This window comes from Rattus norvegicus, chromosome 5, assembly GCF_021556685.1.
Source record: "Rattus norvegicus strain SHRSP/BbbUtx chromosome 5, alternate assembly SHRSP_T2T, whole genome shotgun sequence".
In the NCBI taxonomy this organism is placed as follows: domain Eukaryota; kingdom Metazoa; phylum Chordata; class Mammalia; order Rodentia; family Muridae; genus Rattus; species Rattus norvegicus.
This window is the reverse complement of record NC_141538.1, coordinates 96,063,549-96,085,325: the sequence shown is the minus strand read 5'-3', so window position 1 is coordinate 96,085,325 and position 21,777 is coordinate 96,063,549. Positions and strand designations below refer to the sequence as shown.

Here is a 21,777-nt window from a genome sequence, read left to right as displayed (position 1 = left end):
GTTTTCTAAGTTAGCAGGGGGCTGGCACATCAGCTGTCAGTCCCAGCCTCTGTTGATGCTGAAAACAATAGCCTTGTGCTAGGGCAGCAATTATTGGTTGATTTTTCCTTCTATAATAAGTATCTTAATAAATTGTCACAAAACCAACTTAAATTGCTATGATGTGGCCTGCAGCAGTTAAATTGGGGAAAGGGGAGAAAAGCCCACAGCAAGAAATGTTTCCATTTATTTCTGCATGCATTCTTTATCGGCAAATAGTGTAATTAAAATCTGTTTTCAGGTTTCTCACAAAGGTTATTTCTGTATGGGAAAACCCTTTGTTTTCTGACTTAGTACCCTGAGCTGTAAATTAGAGCTTGACCTGGCAAGGTCAGGGGGTGGGGTGGGGTGGCACTGTTGGTAAATTATGTCCTCACTGTGTCTGCTTCTTTGGAAAGCCTCCCATATTCCTGGGGCTCAAACACTGTGTTTCTCTAGAAAAGCATACATAATTTGAACGGAAATGAACTGGTTCCAGGGTCCACATTGGCTAAAGGAGACAATTAGTTACTTGATATTTGAAGATCAAACCATATGATGTGTTTCCACAACATCTGAGCAGTTTCTCTGTTTCTGTGACTCCCTCACCACCAGAGGTGAAATGATATTTATGTACCGACATATAAACCCCTAGGGGAAAAAGGAACTAAAGAAGGGGGAAAGGACCCATCTTCTTATTGTGTCCCTTAGTGTCTGTCTTCAGTGTGCTGCAGTTCACAGAAGACAGGAATACAGTGTTTGCATGGTAATGCTCATAAGCTTATTTTATTCACGTATGACTTTATGCACACAATAGTAATGTTATTACGTTATCCTCTGTTCCACCTAGAGCTCATTTTATTAAGTTCTTTAAAGGTTTATTTTTATCTACAAGCCAAGGAGTTGAATCCTTGGCTGTTTCAGTGCCAGGGTCCAATTACTGTCAGCTCAGGTTTGCTCCATGGACAGGGCCAGGCCACGGCTGGCTGCTCATCTATTATTATCATTGCCTGCTTGGACATGACTTCACAGCCCCAGCATAGAACCAGTTGTCAGGCTTTCCATCTTTTGCACTTTCAAATAGCTCACTGAGAAGTGCGCGTCAGTGGGTGGGGCAGCTGCCTGAGTATGTAGAGATCAGTCATGGTCAAGGTTGACCGTTGACGGGGCCAGCACATGGCCTCATGGCCAGCCAGTAGGTATGGATGTAGATGCTTTCCTGAACTCTAAAAGGAATACACATTTTATTTTTAAATCAATTTAATAAGCAAAAATAAATCCCCTGGATTTCTTAATACATATATATTCAGCTGGAGAGCTTCCAGTAGCCAAGAAGTTTAATATTCCTTAAAATGTTGCTGGATCTAATGGTTACCTAACATTGAATGAGGAGATTTAGAAAGCTGTAGATCATTGCCATAACTCTCTGGCCTAGAGCTGTGGCTGTGTGGAGAAATACATTTAAATGGAAATTAAAAAGGAATCTCAATTTAGTGGGAAATATCTAGAAGGGACAGAGATGCATACCTAAAATTTCTTATTACTTAAATAATTATATTTGCGTTAAAGTGTCTTGAATGCCGATAATGTGTGGGTATTACACAAAATAAGGCTATGACATAAATCTTACAAACTTAGAATTCTAATGCTCCTAGCAGGGTACTCATCTAATTGAGAGTAATGCTGGGCAGTTTCCAAACATAGCTTTTAAATCACCACTTCTTTTAAAAACAACACTTGCTTAGAGGGAAGTAATTTCTTTTCGCTTGCATTTTAATTTTCCCATTGACCATTATATACTTGAATAAAAACTAACAAATGGTGAGAGCCTTTAAAACATTGAATACCAAAGAAGTGGTTTTATATGAATCAGATTTTAAGTGCTCAATCGTTTAAAAAGTCATAATATTTATTTAGAAGATAATATTAATTGCAGATCTTTGATGAATTCTCAATAAAGACTGTTTAATGTAGCTCACAGCCTTATTCCTACTATGCAGGAAGCAGAGGCAGGTGTATCGTTATGAATTCAAGGGCAGCCTCGTCGACATAGAGATTTCTAGGCCAGCCAGAGCTCCAAGTGAGAATTTCACAACCCAAAAACTGAGATAGCTCATTCTGCATATCTTATTCTACAGAAGATCGCTAATTAATAGTACACCAAAATAGAATATGTACAAAGAATCCATATCTATTTCAAAAATAAAGGTTTCAGTTTCTAAAGCAAATACATTTGAAGGTTATTTCTAATCAATTTTCTGAAGGTATATACATGTACACACATACAACTCTTCTACATTATCACTTGCGGGAAATTTCTTAGCTACTTTCATTGCTAGACTACCTTCCACGGTTAACCAAACTGAAAGTGGTGTCAGTGAAAATGTGGTTGGTTGGTTCCTAGATGAAATCAACTTCAGCACTGTCCGTACCCTTTCCTCCCAGCAGCCAGCTTGGGATCGCTCTATCAGTTCCCTTCAATCCTGGATATCATGTGCAGTTACTTCACATTCCAGAACAACAGATATTGCAAATTCTCTTGTTCAAAACACTGTGCTATAGCAACAGGCCTGTTCACATACAAGAGGGCAGGCCTGTGACTCAGAGTAGCAAGTAGCAATGATGTGTGCACTATATTGTAGCTATTTATCTTACTTGAAGATATACTAATACCTAAGTCATAAACACTCACTTTACAGCTGGGCAAGGTGTATGGTCTCACCATTATCATGTTTTATTTAACACAGAAGGATGGCATATTATGACCAAAATAAACTGTCCTCTCTGGTTGCATGCCAGAGCAATAAAACCTCTCTTAACTATTGACATTCTTAGTAAGACTGGCTATTTGTTTTGTTGTAAGACACTCAGAGTAACCTGTAGTTTATGACATAATCTTAAATCACATCTAGAGTCTGTGTAGCCAACCCATTATACCTTGGACCAGAGTCACACATTCTAATGAAGATAACCCATCATCAGCACTCTTAGATATTCACTTAGCATTTCCATGTTAAGGCTTCCTGCAGCCAATATTTTTAAAATATGCAGACTCTGTATCCATCCTTCTTTCCCAGAATGATGCACTAGAAATAAGTAAGAAGCTACACATAACCTACAGTATTTACTGGCCTTTTCTGTTTCTCCTTTTTGAAATTTTAATGCTAATATTTTACCATGGCTACTTAACAGAGACACTGTGCCAAATGAAACTCCTCTACTTTTGGAATGCCTGAGCTGCAAAACTTCTCTGGACTATTGGCGTTCTCATTAAGACTAGCCATTTATTTTGGTGTAGGGCACTAATACTAAGCACTAGTTTACCATGTTTACTAGTTTCTCTTGGGTTTACCAGTCATCTACATTTTGAGACCACCAATTTTACTCTGGTTAAGTTAAAACCCTAGTCAGGGAATGAAAGTAGCTAAGAAACTTCCTACTCTTTAGTGTCTTTGGTTTAGAATTAGTTTCCATGGCTGATTCATTACATCACTCACTGGCAATTTACTTATCACTTAATCATAATTTATCAAATCAGATGTGCTGATCATCATTAAAAGGAATCATTTCTCCTTCATCCTCACCTGTTATCTGCAAATTGGATCACACAGGACAGGTAATTAGCTTATTTGAAGAGGAGCGACACATCAGCTGTAAGTGAAGATGCTTGGGCAGAGCATAGAGAGAAGCAACACCACTTTCTCCAGTTTCATGTTTCCAGACGTTGCACCATCATCCTTTCACACGTCTTCTAAGAATATTCCGCTATTTTTCCATTCCTTATTCGTGAATATTTATTCTGCCTTTTCTTCCTCCCCCTTTTTCTCCTCCTCTTTTCCTCTTCTTTGGTAACCAAGTATTGCCACACATCCATGACTAGTCTATAATTCACCATATGGAACAGACTAGAACTCAAAGAGATCCGTCTGCTTCTGCTTCCCAAGTTCTGGAATTAAAGACATTTATCAGTGCCCACCTAGTTTCATTATTTTTCTGAGCATCTTGACTAATACACAATTCTGGTTGCATTGTGAATACCATTAACAAATAAACTGCATGAAAGAACCAAGAGCGTGACTTTAAACTTGCAATTCTTTGAAGCAGTATGAACTGTTGTTATTGTTCATCCCAGCTATAGGGAGGCTTTACCAGAAGTGACAGAAACTTGGATTACACCTAAGCTGTAATGCATTGGAAAACACTATTAGTACTTGCTGTTCTGAACGACCCGCCTGTCCTCTTGTATGCATGTATGTGAACAGGCCTGCTGCTGTATGCAGAGCATTTTAAACAGCAGAACTGGCACTTATTGTGTTGTTCTGGAATGTAAAGTAACTGCAGATGATATCAAGGATTGACGAGAACTTGGAGAGAAATCCTAAGGTGGCTGCTGAGATGGGAGGTTAGGACAATGCAGGAGATAATTTACTCCAGGGACCAATCAACCTTATTTTTACTGACACAAATTTTAGTCTGGTTAAGCTGGGTAGGTAGTCCTGGAATGTAAGTAGCTGAGAAATTTTCCACAGGCTGAAACAAGGAAGAGCTGTGTGTGCATGTGAACATTTACAGTGACTCCTGAGACCAACTAGAAATAATGTGCAGCCCTATGAGGTGTGCTAACGATCGATCTGCGTTCAGTGATTATTGAAAATATCGCAGACATTATGGTGAATGTTTGATATCCGTGAACCCATTTAGTGTCCATAGCAAGCCTCTAAGTTGGTTCAGTGGTTTGCTTGATTTTAACACATAGAAAATTATGGTTAGAGAAATATTTACTACATACATTTTATGTCTGTAAACAAGCAGAAGAATCTGCATATTGAACACATTCTAGATCATTCTACATTGTCTTTTTGTACAAATTTAAATTTTATATCACTATTTGAAACTATTCTTGTTGTAATACTATTACACAGATGACTTAGTTCTTAAATCTTTTTCAAAGGAAATCCTATCACTTATTTTATAAGTAACTTCTCTTGAGGAAAAGATATAAGTGTCAGTCAACTGAACTCCCAGGACTACTAGAAAATATTAGAAGAATTGAATTAAAGCTTTGCTGAATATTCCATTAACATTGCTTAATTAAAAGCCAAGAGAGTCCCGACAGACAATACCTGTTATAAATTAAGCTAAGTTTACAAATTACAACATTTTGCATATTTGAAATTTCTGCACCTTATAATCTAAACTACTTGAAAGTATTATATTATTTTATATGTAGATATAAATGATTTAATAGTTTTTAATAGAGCAAAATAAAATGCAGAGGACCATGGAATTCATTAAAATAGACAGAGAATCCTAAAGGTATTAACTGTTGTAATCTAATTTCTATGAAAAGTTTCTTTTTCTTTTCTTTTTTTTTTTTTCAGAGCTGAGGACCAAACCCAGTGCCTTGTGCTTGCTAGGCAAGCGCTCTACCGCTGAGCTAAATCCCCAACTGAAAAGTTTCTTTCCTAAGAGTTTCAGAAACAAATTTGAACACATGCCTATGTACTTTAATCTATTTAATCTAAAAATTATTTATATAATATACAGTGATATATTCAGAAGATGGTCTAAAAAATCTCTCTTTTTCTTCTTGTTGATATTTGTGACTTTATCACCAGGAATGACTTTTTTATGTCCCAATAAAAATGTTCAAACCAGTGCTAAAGAAATTTCTTCTTTGGGTGGTGGGTCAGCCAGTGCCCTTCTCAAGCAATCTCATTTTTGATCTTCATCTTCTATCTCTTAGTTAAAATAGATGAAACTTTGGCAATGATAAAGTCATATTTTTAGTATTAACCATGGCTCAGGTAAATAGTCCACTAATAAAATGTTAATCTTTATACTATTTTTCATACCCAGTTTGTTAAAATTTATGACAAACTTTAAATTTTTCATTTTTTAGCCCATGAGTAATAATTTACCATATATGTTGGAATTTTACATTAAGAATAAAGAACATCAGAGTAGTACACAAACGTGAGACACTAATTATAAGAGTGTGTACTGGAGTCTTTATGATACTAAAAGAAAAATGACTGAAATCCTTTAACAATTAAGGAAAAGCCTATTTATACTTTAATGATGTAAAATTGTTGTTTTTAAATATTAATTGGTCTAGATGTATTTTGAATGTAATTCTGTTATAACTGCTATTTAATATGTTTAGACGAGATAGGAAATGCTTAAAATTATTCATTGAGGTAAACTATAGGAGGTTTTTCAGTTTCTCTTATCTAGATTATCCACTGAAATCAATGTGCACAATGAGCATCGTAGGGTCTGTGAGGTAAGCAGGTTGCGGGTTTTTCTCAAGGTAGCTCTCATATGGTACAGAAAGAAGCAGAGACTCTGTAGTAATTATAGTGAAATATATGCTATAAAGACTCATTTGAGGTATAGAACATGTGATAGAGGAGTTAAAGGGGCTAAAGGATCATGGTTTCATTAAATAGAGATTCGGAGACAGAATTTGGGAGAATTTTATTGTGTGTGAAAAATCTCAAAATGGCAAAACTAATGAAAATCCATTTGGTTCCAGAGAAGAACATACAGCAGTACATGGAAATTTAGTACATGATGGTCAGTAGTGGACACATATTTGGAAAATGCACCTAGCTGCCATTCCAAAATATCTAAAATAAAACAATTTCTGAATTTATTTGTCAAATGTAAGTGCTTGGGCTTCTTCTTTCCTTTTCTTCTAAAATTTCCATTTTAGAAAGAAAGCAAGGTCATCCTTGTAGGGTCTGAAAGCAGAGATCTAGCGATTGTTAGAGGTTTGTTATGTGGCCTGAATTGTTCATGGGACAAATATGTAAGAAGGTAAGGTGAGTCCCAAAGGTTGAGCCTCTGATACATGAAGTGTCTCAAACAGAAGTGGCCATGTGCTATGTTGAGCACTAGGGAGGTATATGACACAGTGTGCTTTCATGGACATTTTTGAAATGTTAGAAATCAGTATTACATGTATTAGAAATGAAAACCAGACATTGAGAGCATACTTCAAGTGGAACATGCTTTATAAAGTCAGATTAGTTTCTGAATTATTTTTTTACCATTATCTTTCTCTTCCAGTATTTTCCCTGTCCACTGGTGAATGTCCTGGCTCATATTCACTTATAGAGTGGTAGGTGTACGGAGGCTTCTGTCTTTCAAATGTGAGCACACTCCATTCACAAAGATTTTGTAGTTGAAGCCTTAATAAAATCAATGGTTTATGCAGGTATAGCAGTAAATATGAATCAGTAGCAAGAACCTTACATGCTTGTTTCTTTGTTTGTTTTCATGAACAAACATTGGTCACATATATAGATCCATGCCAATGTAGTCAAACTGCGCTGACCTTGGAATGCAGGTAACTTTTGAATGAACTTTGGGATAGCAGCTCTGATTATTTTTTTCTCTGTTAGCCATGGCTCATGATTGGCCTCACCCCTGATCTATTTGCATTCTGGAATTGTGTCGCACTATAGAAGAACTTTCCTAGAGAGCATCTTCCTGGTGAATTTTCTTAATGAGCTATAACTGCTCTAATTAACCCAAATCACTTGGTCCCGTAGAATACCATCACCGTGCCCTTTATAGTTAAAATAGTTAAATAATTTTTTTTAAATTACAATAAATTGAGTGTTGTACATCGCCTGTGCAATATCTGTACCTTTCTACCTCCTGGTTTGGCATAGTGAAACAAAGCCTCACCATTAGGCTCGCTAATCAGACGCCTCCATAAGTCAGTAAGTCTCCCTTGCTTTCTTTTGATCCTTCTTCCTCTTATTTCTGCCCCAAACATCTGTATTTGTCTAAAGCAGTGGTTCTCAACCTTCCTCGAGTCCCTCATGTTATAGTGACTCCAAATTAAAATTATTTCATTGCTATTTCATAACTGTAATTTTGCTACTATTATGAATCATAATGTGAATGTTTGATATGAAGGATATGCGATATACGACACTTGTGAATAGGCCTTTTGATACCCTTGACAAGGTGTCATAAACCACAAGTTGATAACCAGCTCTCTAAAGCTTTCTATCACTTTATGTGATATGAGTCAGAATTACATTTTGTAGGAAATGTGCACTATGAATATAAGATTGTGAAAACATTTTGTCTAGTGCATGAAAGTTATTAAGAGTAATTGTTCTTTAATTGATTCTGAAATGTTCTGTCCTGTAAATCAAAATTTTAAGCTAAGGGGTTGTTTAGGTAGTTATAGTAAGATCAAAGGGAATAAACAATTCACAAACAGATTGTCTTTGAAGAGACCAGATTGGGTAGGAAGACCCTGTTCAGACCTAGTGTAACCATGTAGGGAGGTGCCCCTACATTAGGCACAGTTTACAGGATACATACTGGGAAAGCCCTGCAGAGGACAGCTGTGCCATGGGCACTATCCTCCTCAGATACACTTGGGAACTCTGTCCTTCATCATGTGCCCAGACAATTTTGTCACTGTTTCCTCCTGTACCTGTGCCCCTTATCATAATAGAATGCACATGAATTCTAGCCACCCTTTCGGTTCTCTTTCATGGATGTAAGATATCCTCCAGCTATAAGATAAGGTACAGCTATCTTGGCCTTTGAACATTCTTGAACTCCCTCTTGTGCTCTTTTGTTTTCAACCAAGTTGTCGCAGGTATCCTATTTCTGATCTATTTTTCAGAGTCCTTGCCTTGAAATTTGCAGGAACAAGTCTGATATAGCTCAACTTGAAGGTGTGCCATCAGGGAGAAAACAGGTTCCTAAACATAGGCTGCCTTCATCTTCCCACTGAACACTCCCTCTCTCCTTTTATATCCTCCTAACATTATTAACCTTCTCATTTCAAGATCTTGGATACAATGTTATGACTAATATCCCTTTAAAATCAAAACTCTCTATTTAAGGAAATGATAATCAGTGAAAAGAAATGAAGCCAATTAGTTACATGCTGCTTAGTGTTTTCCCCTGTGAGACATGTTTTCTTGATGTCCACAGAAACGTCATATTAATTAGAGTTAAATTAGACAAATGACACCTCATTTCTCCCTTCACTTTATACTGTGTTCTCTCTGTGATCCTAATTTAAAAGAGTCTTAGTTGACCAACGAAATTATATCAAACCTGAGTCATCTTAAACTGGAAGCATTTCCCCGATTCTGCTTTTCTGTACATACTGATTATTCATCAAGGGTTTTGTCTTGCTAGTGCCTGGCTCCACATAACAAATTGTCCTAAAGAGACAACTTTGTCCTCAGTAGCGCATGTGATTAGGGATGGCCAGGACAGTTTGCTAGTCTTAATTAGTTCACTCCTATAAACTTAGCATCATAAGAGTGCTTTGGACACAGTATCTTGGCTTTAGAAAGCCAGCAAGGGCAAACACAATATAGTATCAAACTATGAAATTACTGTTTTCAGTATATAATTTTATATGTAGGTGTGTATGTATATGTACATATACATATACATTCTCACGTGTCAAAATCAGCTCGAATAGAAATATATCACTTAAGGTACAGTCTTTGTGGCTATGTGTGAGCAGCAGTGACAGCCAGCTAGCTGAATTAGGAATGGAAGACCATTCAGTGTAGTGATAGCAGAACATTTCTTCATTACTGTTTCTCCTTATACTCTTGCGTTTTATTTTACTTCTTATCTTCAGGGGAAGTAAACACCATTGGTCGCATTTAATTGAATAAATGTTTGTTGCGCGGTGCTGGTGACGCACTTGTGTGTTTTGTCCTCATCTGTGATGTGCTCCTTTGTGATATCCTTGTTTGTGGGCTTTTAGTCAAGCTTTGCATTATGCTTTGAATTGTCCACTCCTCTTTCCTTCCTTAGAGAATGACTAGCATTTGGGAAGGATGCACACCAAAATATGATAGTGTGTTCATCTAGTTCTTTTCAACTTTTGCAGTGTAAATGGAAAATGCCTGTATCATGTTCTTTGCCTGAAGATAAAAATATTCACTTTCCCCTAGCATTGCAGCAATCATGGAATTTAGTCCTCTATTACATATCTTCCAGTGGCTATCTGCCAAGAATTGGCAGCACCAGTCTTAGAATTGGTCCAGCCAAAAAACATTATTTACACAACATACATGTCTACTGAAAAAATCATCAAAAATATTTATTGATTTCCTTCATATAACAATGATGTTTATTCCTTTTATGGTTTGGAAAGTCTGGGCAAATGTAGCGTTTATTCATGTGGCAAATATCCTTTACAGATTTTAAGAATCTATAACTTTCCCTCGTTCTTTGGGAAGAGAAACAGAACAGTATCCCTTGCAAAGGCTCCGTAGTATAAGGGAACCCGCAACTGTTTTTAGGATTAACTATTTTATGGATATGTGCATAGTCGTCTCATCTATTGGCCCTTCATTTCTATTCTACACTCCTGCAAGAAATGTTAAAACAATTTAAATGTCAATTTAAACTGATTTTAATCCTGACTGATTAATTTTGAAAATTATGATTTATAGATAAGGTTGGTTTTGTTTTTATGAATTTAGTTTTATTAGGTAGTGACAAGGGCATATGTTTTCATTAATTTACCTCACATGAAATAGGAGAAAGAGAAATAAGAAAATGTGTAATGCCAGGTTTGTTTTCAGAAAAGTGTTATCATTTTTTTAAATCATTCTCACTGTTAGTCAATTTCAAATCTTTTTAAGTATTTCTCACTAGTTATTATCATTGTCTCATTTATGTTTCCATCCATGGACACTACAGCATGTGATATTGAACAGGGCTGGTAGAGCCCATTTGTATTCCTAATTTTTCTTAACATAAACATGCCCCAGGCTCTTGTGTTTCCTTCAAAAAGCTAACTCTGCTAATGAGAAGAGGAGTCACTTTCTGTGACAAGATTGTAAAGACATTTCTCTTTCATTTCTCCTGAACTCCCACATTTGTGTAATCATACAATTAGACAGGAACCTGCAAAGCTTGAATAATACTTGTAAAATAATTTCTATCTCATGTCTTGATAGCGAAGAAACTCAGGCTATATGATTTTCTCCTCAGACGCCTTTGTCGCTGTTTCTGTCTGTCTGTCTCTCTGTCTATCTATCTTCCTACCTCTCTATCATCAGCAATGGCAAATAACAGTAGGTTTTAAATTAACTGGTTTTCCATTCTGCAAAGGAATTGAATTGGATTAGAACATAGATGATATTGCAAAACATCAGGTGGAAATATGATCGGAGGGCAAAGTTTTATGACAGCAATAAGCAAAGAAGATACAATGTTGCTATTTATTTTGTCCTAGAGTTTACATATTATATTTAAATTCAATATTAACTAGAAGTAGTTATAGCAGTCATCAGTGATACAACTAAAGAACAGTAGGTGGTAAGGTCTGTAAGTCATTCAAAGAAAAGAAAGAAAAATGGAAAAGTAAAATGTTCTTGACATTAAAACATTTTCAAGTATAATAATTACAAATCTCAAATATGGAGAAAGGCAAGATGGCGCACCAGTCAAAAGCTCTTGCTGCATGGCCAGTTCCTACGCCTAGTAGCCCTAACCTGTAACTCCAGCTCCAGTGGATCTCATGCCTCTTCAGATCACTGCACATGTGTATACATACAAACAGACATTATTATTCACAGATGAAAATAGAACCATTTTAAAAGCAATTAAAATACTTTACAAGCCACCATCATTAATGTTGTCATATACTGTGCATACTTTAAGAGTTTTCTTATCAGACGTTCCTCATAATTCTGAATTACGTTTTTTTAAACTTTTCTTTGACTCAGAAGTGATTCTCATATCATGGGATAAAACGGTTCCTTCTTTTATGTACTATTTCCTATTCATATTGTAATTCATTTTAACATAAACTCCTATATTTCTAATATTTATGCTACTTATATTTACACTGCCTATATACTGCTAATCAGATTACAATAATAATATTTTTGTATATAAATACTCATCATATTCACTATATCTTATGACATCGTCCTGTGATTTATTTTCATCTGAAAATATAAGATAGGAAAGAAGTGTTTGTGGAAAGGAGAGAAGTATGACTGCTCAAAGAGTCAACTGAGTTGGAGACTAGAAAACTTCATTTTCCATTCTTCCTTCATTAGTTACCATGAGTCCGTGCCTCCTAATGAACCCCCTTTCTATGTGACTTGGGAAGCTTCTCTGGTTTCCTTTTCACAAAATGAGGATCTGTATTACCAGACATTGTATGAATGCCCCTGTGGCATTTCCCCCTTCCTGTTTCCTGCTGTGCCTTCTAATTTCAGGCTATATTTCTTGTCTCTTTAAAATTTCCTAGAACATCCCTTAAATGTCACTAATTTTAATAGCCTAGCCGTGGCAGTGCTGCTTTCTGGCAACATCCTGATAGTGACATCAAAGCAAAGTGCTGGAATTTTACTCACTTTGATTGATGAGCTTTTCGTTACTGAGGACAAATTGGATTTTTAAATACTGGTAATAAAAATTAATGTGTGATGTTGCTTTTTGGATGTTATTGGATCTCTGCCTTAATTCAGGTTTCAGCAATGAAAGCACTAAGAGATAACAGACCTTGACCACAAAGTTACCCTCAAATGCAGAGGGTGATTGCTGTGGGATTTTTTTTCATCCCCTTCCCACATTGATACTGTGGAAGAGGCTGTGTACTGTGAGGGGAGCAGTGGATTCGGGTCATAATTATTTCAATATTGCTGCTAATTGTGCTGTTTATTTCTTCTTCTTTCAGCACCTCCCAGGTTTACACGAACTCCGGTTGATCAGACAGGGGTCTCTGGAGGAGTTGCATCGTTCATTTGTCAAGCTACAGGAGACCCAAGACCTAAAATTGTCTGGAACAAAAAAGGAAAGAAAGTCAGCAACCAGAGATTTGAGGTATTAGGTCCATTGTTCTGTTTCTCTGGGGAAGAATGCATCTATTCTCTTTCTGCTCTGCTATGAGGCGTCACAAGTACTGAGTTGTGACAGTTATGTCCCCTGCAATGAACACTGTAACTCAGTGGATTTTGAGAATAGACAATGTGGTCATTGCAGTGGCTGAGTTTTGTATCCTCTTGTGTAAGGACTTGACTAGGGCCTGGGGACTTTCTACAGTGCATGTCTGAGATTCTAGTTTCTATTGCAAATAAGGGGCATAATGGAGTCTCAGAGCTGTCTGCTAGACTCATCTTTAGACTGCTTCCTCTGAAGATTACAAGGTAGAATCCCATATCCTCATTTTCCCAAACCAAAGGACACATGAAAATGTATACCTTTCTAGAAGTTTCTATCCTCCTCAGTGCTACTTACTGAGTGGCATGGTCGTATCTGAATACAACATGTAGACAGGTAAATGGTGTCAACTTGTTTATGTTAAACAGATTCTAAACTTTGTTGTTGAAAATGGGATCAATTGTATCCAGTTCTGTATTTTAATTTCAGCATTGTTTCATGGAAGGGGAATTAAGTCTCTGTTACCAAGTCAACAGAGTGGACTAAACTGAAGTATCAACTTCACTAACCCTGTAGACTATAATAAGAAAGTCCTTTCTACATTTCAGTGTAAAGTACTGTGTAAAAGAAACAAGTCAAACAGTAATTCAGGGAATCTAGTGCAGACTTTTGTCTTCCTTCAGGATGGTGCTAAGTCATTTGGATTTTGGGAGGAAGTGTGTGGTTTAGAAGTCTGTTCATGCTGAAGCACGTTGCACTCATACATGAGGATACCCAGAGTGGGCTATGATTTTTAGGTGACAGCAAGACTCCTGAGCTATCCCAAATTATAAAAATTCTCTTCCATTTTGTTTTATTTTCTAATAGATTTCATGGACTACTTCACAGTTTGGAAAATTACAATCTCTAGTGAACAGGGATATCACAACTGAAAGCTCAGAATACTTTACCATCATTGTTCAAAGTGTTCAGAGCAGGGTCATGTTTATAAAAATTCGGATAAGAAATAGCAGTGAAATTTAAAATTCGAACTTCAAGTCATAACCTATAATTTTTCAAATTTAAAGATTAAATTTTATTTTTATATGTTCAAATTTAAGGAAAAGCGGTTTAAACTTTTTTAAAAAAATCTTCAAGGAACTTTCTACATAATACAAAAACTGACATGTTTGTGAGAATTTGGAGGTATATAAACTTTTCCCCCTTTTAAGTTAAAAGTTTTCTTTTTTCCAAGGGGAGTTCTTGCCCTTTTATATACTTGCTATTGACAGAGACCTTCTAAATAAAAATCTTATAAAAATAAATGATAGAACTACATAGTTTAAAGCATGAGATCTTTTTTGTACATACTTGCTAATGAGAATCATATAATCTAATTCAGGGAAAATTATTTTATGTAAAGGAAATATGTGAAGTAATACCAAATCTTGGGCTGAAAATTCTTAACCAGATTTTTAGTGTACACACACACACACACACACACACACACACACACACACACAGAGCACTAGTACACCCTGTACTCCTATGTGAGTAATAGATGAGACTGGTCTTGGTGCTGCTTCTGTCAAAGCCACATGAGGTGTTTGGTATATAGAAAGCATTCACTGACTGCTTTCAAAGTGGGAATAAGATAACTGGCTTTTAATGCATGACACCGTAAAATGTTTTAATATACAAAATGGTTAAATTTTATGAATATATTATGATATTTAACATAAAATTTGTTTAGAGTTAAATTTATATTAATGTTCTTACATTTTTTCTACATTAAACTGTGGCATACTCCATTTTTTTTATAAAATTGTGGAGTATTTGAGGAAGATTCTAGTAACTGGAACTTTTATCTCTTAGATATAGACTAGATTCCTTTCAAGTATGTGCCTAATCGAGTTGAAAATATATGGTTGTGTTTTGAGAAATTGAATATTTTTTAGTATTTCTGAATTTACAACTAATGCGGAATACATAAAGGAAGTAAAGTGAATACCATTAAAATATTTAATCTCCTTTCTCTGCATGGTAATGCACGCACATAGAACCTGGGATTCAGCTCCTTATAACTGGATATGATAGAAAGACTCAGTGATTTGCAGTCAAGGCACATGGAAACCCTTCCGAAAGCACAGTGGCCCAGGAAGCAGCTGCAAAAAGACATGGTGGAATGAAATGGGGTTGCTCCTGACTGCTGTACACACATACATAGCAGCCCATCGTGGTTTGCAGATTTCATGCTGGCTCTTTTAGCGGCTGTTACTACCAGTGTCGCTCTTCTCTTTCACAGTGGAGCTCACAGTGACAGTGAATTCAGGGTTGGTGCTTAGCACATGGACATTTGGCCTGCTGAGGCAAGCCTCCATTTCATGGAAAGAAGGCCATAAAAAGGCAGAAAATGTTAAGCTGGAGCAAATACTGGAATGATTTATGACAAAATTAATGCAGGCTGCCAGGCTTTGGGTTGGCTCTCTTGTTGGCTGCCTACTAGATTTATGCAGCTTCTCTTTGTGCTTCGACCATATATATTGTTAAGAACAAGACCCTTTAAACTGACAGAAATATTTGTGGTGACAAGCATTATGTTTTAAACCGGTCCAGATAAGCACATGTGTTGCCAAAGTGAGTACCTGAAGTTTATCCATCACAGTTATAGTGTACTTATTGGAATTACTCAGCTTTAGATATGTTAATGAGGGAATCATGGTGGGTTCTGGTAGAGACTAGGGATCTACCTGTGTGCATTGGTAGTTTTATGTCTTCCCTTTGTTTGGTAAAAGGTATAAAACATTTTGTCAAATGTTCTGCTGTCCCACATGGAGTTCAGTGTTCTATCAGAATGATGCCTAGTCTAGTCAGAGCCTAATGGCTGACTCACTACTGTGCTGGGAAGTTTAGCTGAGAGGTAGATGATTGTAACAACACCTGTGACAGCTATTGTTTCCTCTAATAGGTAATAGAATTTGACGATGGATCTGGGTCAGTTCTCAGAATACAGCCCTTAAGGACTCCACGGGATGAGGCCATTTATGAATGTGTGGCTTCAAATAACGTGGGAGAAATAAGTGTGTCCACCAGACTCACAGTTTTACGTGGTAAGTGCTCAAGTTCATGTTGTTGCTGTGTCATTCCAGCAGTTCCGTCAGTCAAGGGCTCTTTTATGGGACTGACCAAAGAACAGTGTTGTGGTATGATCACATAAGGAGAGAGCATCAGGAAAATGATGGAATATGCCAAATGTTAGATAGTGGGTGTCTTCTTGGTTCTTGAAGGAATGTTAATCAAGAAAAGAACATAACAGTGAAAAGAAGATTTTGTTTTAAATGCCAGGTGACATTTTGATTTTGGCAAGGATACCTAGACAGGAAAATGTATGGCTCCATCGGTTATTAAACATCCCTTTTGTCTAGTTTTGTTTTGGATTCCTACTGCTGCTGTTTTCTTGTACACACTGACAAAGTTGACACTGATGGGTACAAAATTAAAGAAGCTTCCTTCCCTAAAGTGATTTATTAAACAAAGAAAGGATATACACATTTATGCCAAAAATAATTATTGTTTTTTTTCAACTGTTACCCATTCATGACTAAAATGAGATGGCAGATGCTTTTCTCTTTCGCTGTTGCTTATGTGGCCTGTTGAAGCATGCATGGTCTACAGGTGACTACTTTGCACAGTTCCTTTACCATGGCAGTACTGTTGTATAAAATATGGTCCCTTGGTATATTTCTACTCCTGATTCTTCAGTAGAGATATTAGCATAGCCTAACTGGGAAGCTAGTAGATAACATTATTATGGTAATGTTTTGTGCATCTTTACCTCTATTTCTATTATATTGTTTTCTAGTTTTATGCTTTAGAATTGTTTGCAAAACTTACAGTTTATAATTTTCTAATGCAATATTGATAAAATTGGAGAAGAAATTTAAATGAATAAGAGATGTTACCAAGTGTTATAAAGACGGAGATACCCAGAGAATAGACCTTTATAAAGATAGATGCCAGGAAGAACACTGCAAGGATTTTAGAGTTCAGCACTAGAGTTTCAAGGCTCCAGCAGGATGCGTGCATGTAAAAATCGGGTCTAGTAAGAAGGCATATCAGTTCCCTGTAAGAGGAAGACTTTCTGGCCACATTCCTTTGCTACTGTTCTCAGAGCCCAGAAGTAAACTCCGAAAGCTGAACTAAAAATAGAATCACAAACTAAGGAATAAGAGATCATAAAGGCATTTATACTTCAGAAAACATGCCCATTGCAGATCAACCCATAAATGCATTCTTTCATAACCATATGTAAATCAAAGCGTCAAATTCCAAAGAATTGCAGTGAGTTTTAACCATGATGAACTTCAATCCATGAGGGTAGCAGTCCTAAGTCTTTGAGCTCACAATGGATGAGATAAATGTATTTTGAACTTGAAAAAGTACTTAAAACATTTGCAAAGATAAAAGGAGGAATAAAATCTACCAGGCAGCTGTAAGATCTTATAGAATAAAACGTAGACAGTTATTAGAATTCAGCTGTTAAATTTTAATGTGTCCATCCATGTTTATAGATGGTGTACTCGTGCTGTGGATTATCTAGATATATGTGGATCTCTATGCGTGTATTTGTAATATAATCAAGCTGGAAGCTAGATTCAGTCTTTATACATCCATATCTGAGCAAGTCTCAGACACATCTGTGATATTCTTTTAAATTTCCAACAACCAATTGATTCTTCTAGGAAGTAGAAAGTACATTTCAAAGGTAAAATACAATAAATTAGGAACTTTAAAAAAAAATCTATGTTCTTTGAGTTTCTGCAAAGGAAATAATATATGCCATTTGCTTGTCTTAGCTTTTATTTCATGAAGACATTAACAAAATGTTCACAGAAAATATAATTTTCCTTAGAAATTCAGAAGGATTTATGGGTTTTTTTGTTTGTTTGTTTGTTTCCTGGCTGGATGGACCCTTGTCTCCTCTGCTCTAAATAGTTCATCACTGTGTAAACAAATGAATTTGATAACTTCAATATGATCTCGACTATCTCCATGAGTATTATTCATATGCTGTTCATTTGAATAAAAGTACATGCTTCTAATAAGCTATTTAACTTTCCATTCTTAGATACCTGCATTTAGCTTTTCTGAAAAAGTTGCATCAGAAAACTCAAAGGTGACATTGAAAAGCAGAAAAGTAGAATAGCCCCAAACTTACAATTCTTTCCATTACCATTTCATGAAATAATTGAAGGTAGAATCATCTTTGTTTCCCAGAATCACCTCTTTATCTTTTCTACCTGCTGATAATTCTTTCTATCACTAACAACCGCTTAGTAATAGACCAGCAATAAACTGGTGTTTATGTGCTTAGAATGTTGTGAAGAGTTTGGGAGGCGACTGTGTCTGTGTTCGAGCTAATGAGCCTTCTTATCGGCTTGAGTTTACTTTCTCTTGCGAATCGTGTTGGCAGATACTCAAGTGTTCTCACCCTGTAGGATATGGAGACCACTTTACCCTTGCTGTCCAGTGGCCCTCATCGCAGGCCTCTTTCAGCTACATGGGTCATTTATTTCCTTCCCACTTTGCTGACAAATGCCAAAAATGTGCCAACTGTCATGATGGCTTTTGTCTAAGTAGGATGGATGGAGAGCACTCATTTATTTCAAACGGTCTCCAGGAGAACCTAAGTAATTGGATATTCAAATGTCTGACCTGTATGGCTAAATGCAGAAGACATTACAATAATACCCTGACCACCCATGTGCACTGAAAGAGCATTTCAGGGACACTTTTCCTCAAGAGCTTTTTCCCCAATTGTCCTGACTTTCAAAAACCATTTTCTTAGGACAGCCATCTTAGAACTCAAGGCTAACCATGTCCTGGGATGGGATATTGGAGAGTTAAACCTATGTCCTGTAGTAAGAGGGTCTCCGAGGAGGCATGCAGGATGCAGTGGATGAAGTGGTCATTCAGGTTCTATTGCTGCTGTTCTCTTCCATTTCTGTTGTTACACAAACACAAGTGCATACTGGAACGTGTTACCGCCTTCCTTAGGAGGCTTTTCAGGATTGCTATAGACATAAAGTTCCTCCAGAGCAGGCTGCAAGTGAAGGCTGCAGGGACCACTAAGAGCTTAGTGAAGTCTGAGGCTTATCCACTGCAGAATACAGCTGAGGACAATGGATTAAATATTAGACTTGTATGTTAGTTCATGCCGAGGACCGGAAAGTACATCTTAGGTGTAGAAATTGCCACACAGATGAAATTGGTTCTCTGGATCCCGACTTGATTGCCTGTGAGGTTTTTCTGATATCTGCAGGGAAACATAGAAATGTATATAATGAAACTGGGAGTGAGCACATTCTACTGATGTGTGTTATCAGCCGCTGGGCAGATGAGACTGCCCTGTGCAAAGTCCCTTCTCACTATTGAAAAGTCCAAGAATGTCTGTTGCTTTAGGGCTGGAGGAGAGGGGTCAAGAATCCTTTCTTTCTCTAAAAGGAATTTCTAGAATAATTGAATCATTCTTTGCCTTAAAACATCACGAAATATCATACGTGTTTCTTGAATTTATTATTTTTTTGGGCGGGAGGGGGCAATTTGATAATAAACACTTCTCGTTCAAACTAGTAGCACAAAATAGACATTATCTAAATTTCGTGGATTATGTCTAGATATTTGCCCATATAAAAATAGTGCCAGCCCCTAAACCAAGAGCAGCATCACAACAACTAAACAGAGTAAACATCATAATGCTTTCTTCATCTGTTCATTGAAAGCTAGCTACTGCCTAATATGTTAGCATGCCAAATCTGAGGCATTCCATTTTAACGAATACAGTTCAGTAAGTGATACTTCTTACATATTAGTGGATATGGCCACCTTTAGGTGTTAGACAATGCAGAGAGGACTATGCCAGGTTGTGGTCATTTGAGCTCACCCACTGGCTGTAACAGAAATATATGATGTACTTATTCAATCTGCCCATGTCCCTGTTCTTTTAGCTATGCCTCCTTTTCTCTTCGTGACCTCATTTGTATAGAGAACCTTTAGCTTGGGGATCCGATCCCTCAGATTCCTTCTCAGCTACTGTTCTGTGATTCAGCGATATGCCTAATTCAGGAAATCAGTTCCTGCAAGATGGAAAAAGCATGTTCCCCGAAGGTGACTGTTACTGAGATAGTAAAACACAGTGAGCAGTTTGGATGAGAAGAGGCAGCATTGCATTGTAAAAACACGGAGAGATGTTTGCATAATATGTCTGTTCAAAAAAAATAAGCCATTATAGCTGTTGTTAAGAAAAAAGGAACGCGTACAACTTTTACCATCATTCAGGGAGGTGGCAGTGAAGCCTGTGCCTTTGTGCACTATCCTGCGATCAGAATTAGCATGTTCATTACCGGCTCATTTTATTAATGCCTCCTTTTGAAGATGAACACAGTTGTCCCTGCTGTGAAAATGGTACTTTGCCGTTTATGTTATAAAGTGATCTCGGCTGGGGATCCAGGCTAGGAACATTAAAGAACAAAGCACAGCTGCTTGACTGTCACACAAAAGGATTTTTATGAAAGACTGAAACAAAAGGAAGGGTGGCCAGCACAGAACAAACTTGCTGACAATTATGGGACTGAGGGAAGACTATTTGAAAAAGCTTATGAAATAGTGAAGTGCTGGGAATAAACTGATAACAAAATGATAACATGCTCCCATATAATGCTGCCTCCCTGCTAGAAAGAAGTTACAAAGGGCAGAAACAGGTTATGGAGAGAGGAACTGCTGACTTTCAGCAGTTTGATCTTTAGGATTTAAAAATACAATTCTATTCCCTGCCATGAAGTCAGAAAGGAGCCCCTTTAAACAGTGTTGGGAGATTCCGGTAAGAGGAAAGGTTAACGATCCTTCTCTGATGACGTGTATGCCGCTTGAGGGCTGTCCCTGTTTGCTTGTCATTTCTTCTCATCAGTTCTGTAGTGTGGATAGTACATGTTCCTTTCTCATAACCATCGTCATGGTCTCCTCACCAGTATCATGTCTTAAAAGAAAATACATGCCGTTATAAATAATTATGTTCAAGAAAGAACACTTTTCTTCTCTTTATCTCATAGTAAAATGAAGTTCTTAATAATTTTGAGATGCATATAAGAGACGTAGGAGTGCTTATTAATTGTTGGCTTAAAAAGATTGAGGCAGTGTTGAGCCAGAAAGGAGCGTGGTGTCATAGTATCTGTCCGTTTGTTCATGGTTTGAGCAAACAGCATCTAGAGAACCTGAGATTGTTCTGGGTCACACAGCTAGGACTTTTGTGGGTTTATCTGATGCTTTTACCATGGAAGAACAACAATTTTTCTGATAGTCAAGTCTACAGTTGATCAGGAGTGTGAAGAAAATGCAGAGTATGGTAAAATACAATTTGCATGCTACGTCATAGGAGGGAAGAGACGTGAGGGTAAAAGCTTAGAGGGTAGCCTCCTGTGACACAGTAAGTATGATGCATTGTGAACCACAGAGAGCTTACATGTTTAAGAAATGACTCCCTACTTGTCCAGAACATGGGGTGGAGTATCACTTAGCGTATTCCAGAGAAAGATGACCAGCAGCATTGCCAACAGAAATCCCAATTGTTGGCTCACATGATTAATGAGACTGACAAGTCCAACAATCTGCGAGGTGGGTTGGCAAGCTGGACACCCAAAAGGCCGGGTGGTATGTTTCTAGTCCCATAGCCAGCAGGCCCAAGGCCCAGGGAAAGCAGATGCTTCAGGTTATCTGTGAGTAGAAAAAGGTAGTGTTCTGGTTTGCAAGCTATAGAGTTCGCCCTCATTTGTGGAATACTTAAACACTTTTATTTAGTGCTACCCAAACATAAGG

General features: G+C 37.1%; 1 protein-coding gene across 23 annotated transcripts in view; it reads left to right on the top strand.

Moving 5' to 3' along the window:
- Window positions 1-21,777, top strand: part of Ptprd (protein tyrosine phosphatase, receptor type, D) — a 2,326,896-nt gene that overhangs the window by 2,020,064 nt on the left and 285,055 nt on the right. For all 23 annotated transcript variants that reach the window (NM_001427220.1, XM_087549038.1, XM_087549034.1 and 20 more), the window contains 2 exon segments: window positions 12,725-12,870; window positions 15,875-16,016. In NM_001427220.1, the coding sequence (NP_001414149.1) occupies window positions 12,725-12,870; window positions 15,875-16,016 (288 nt within the window).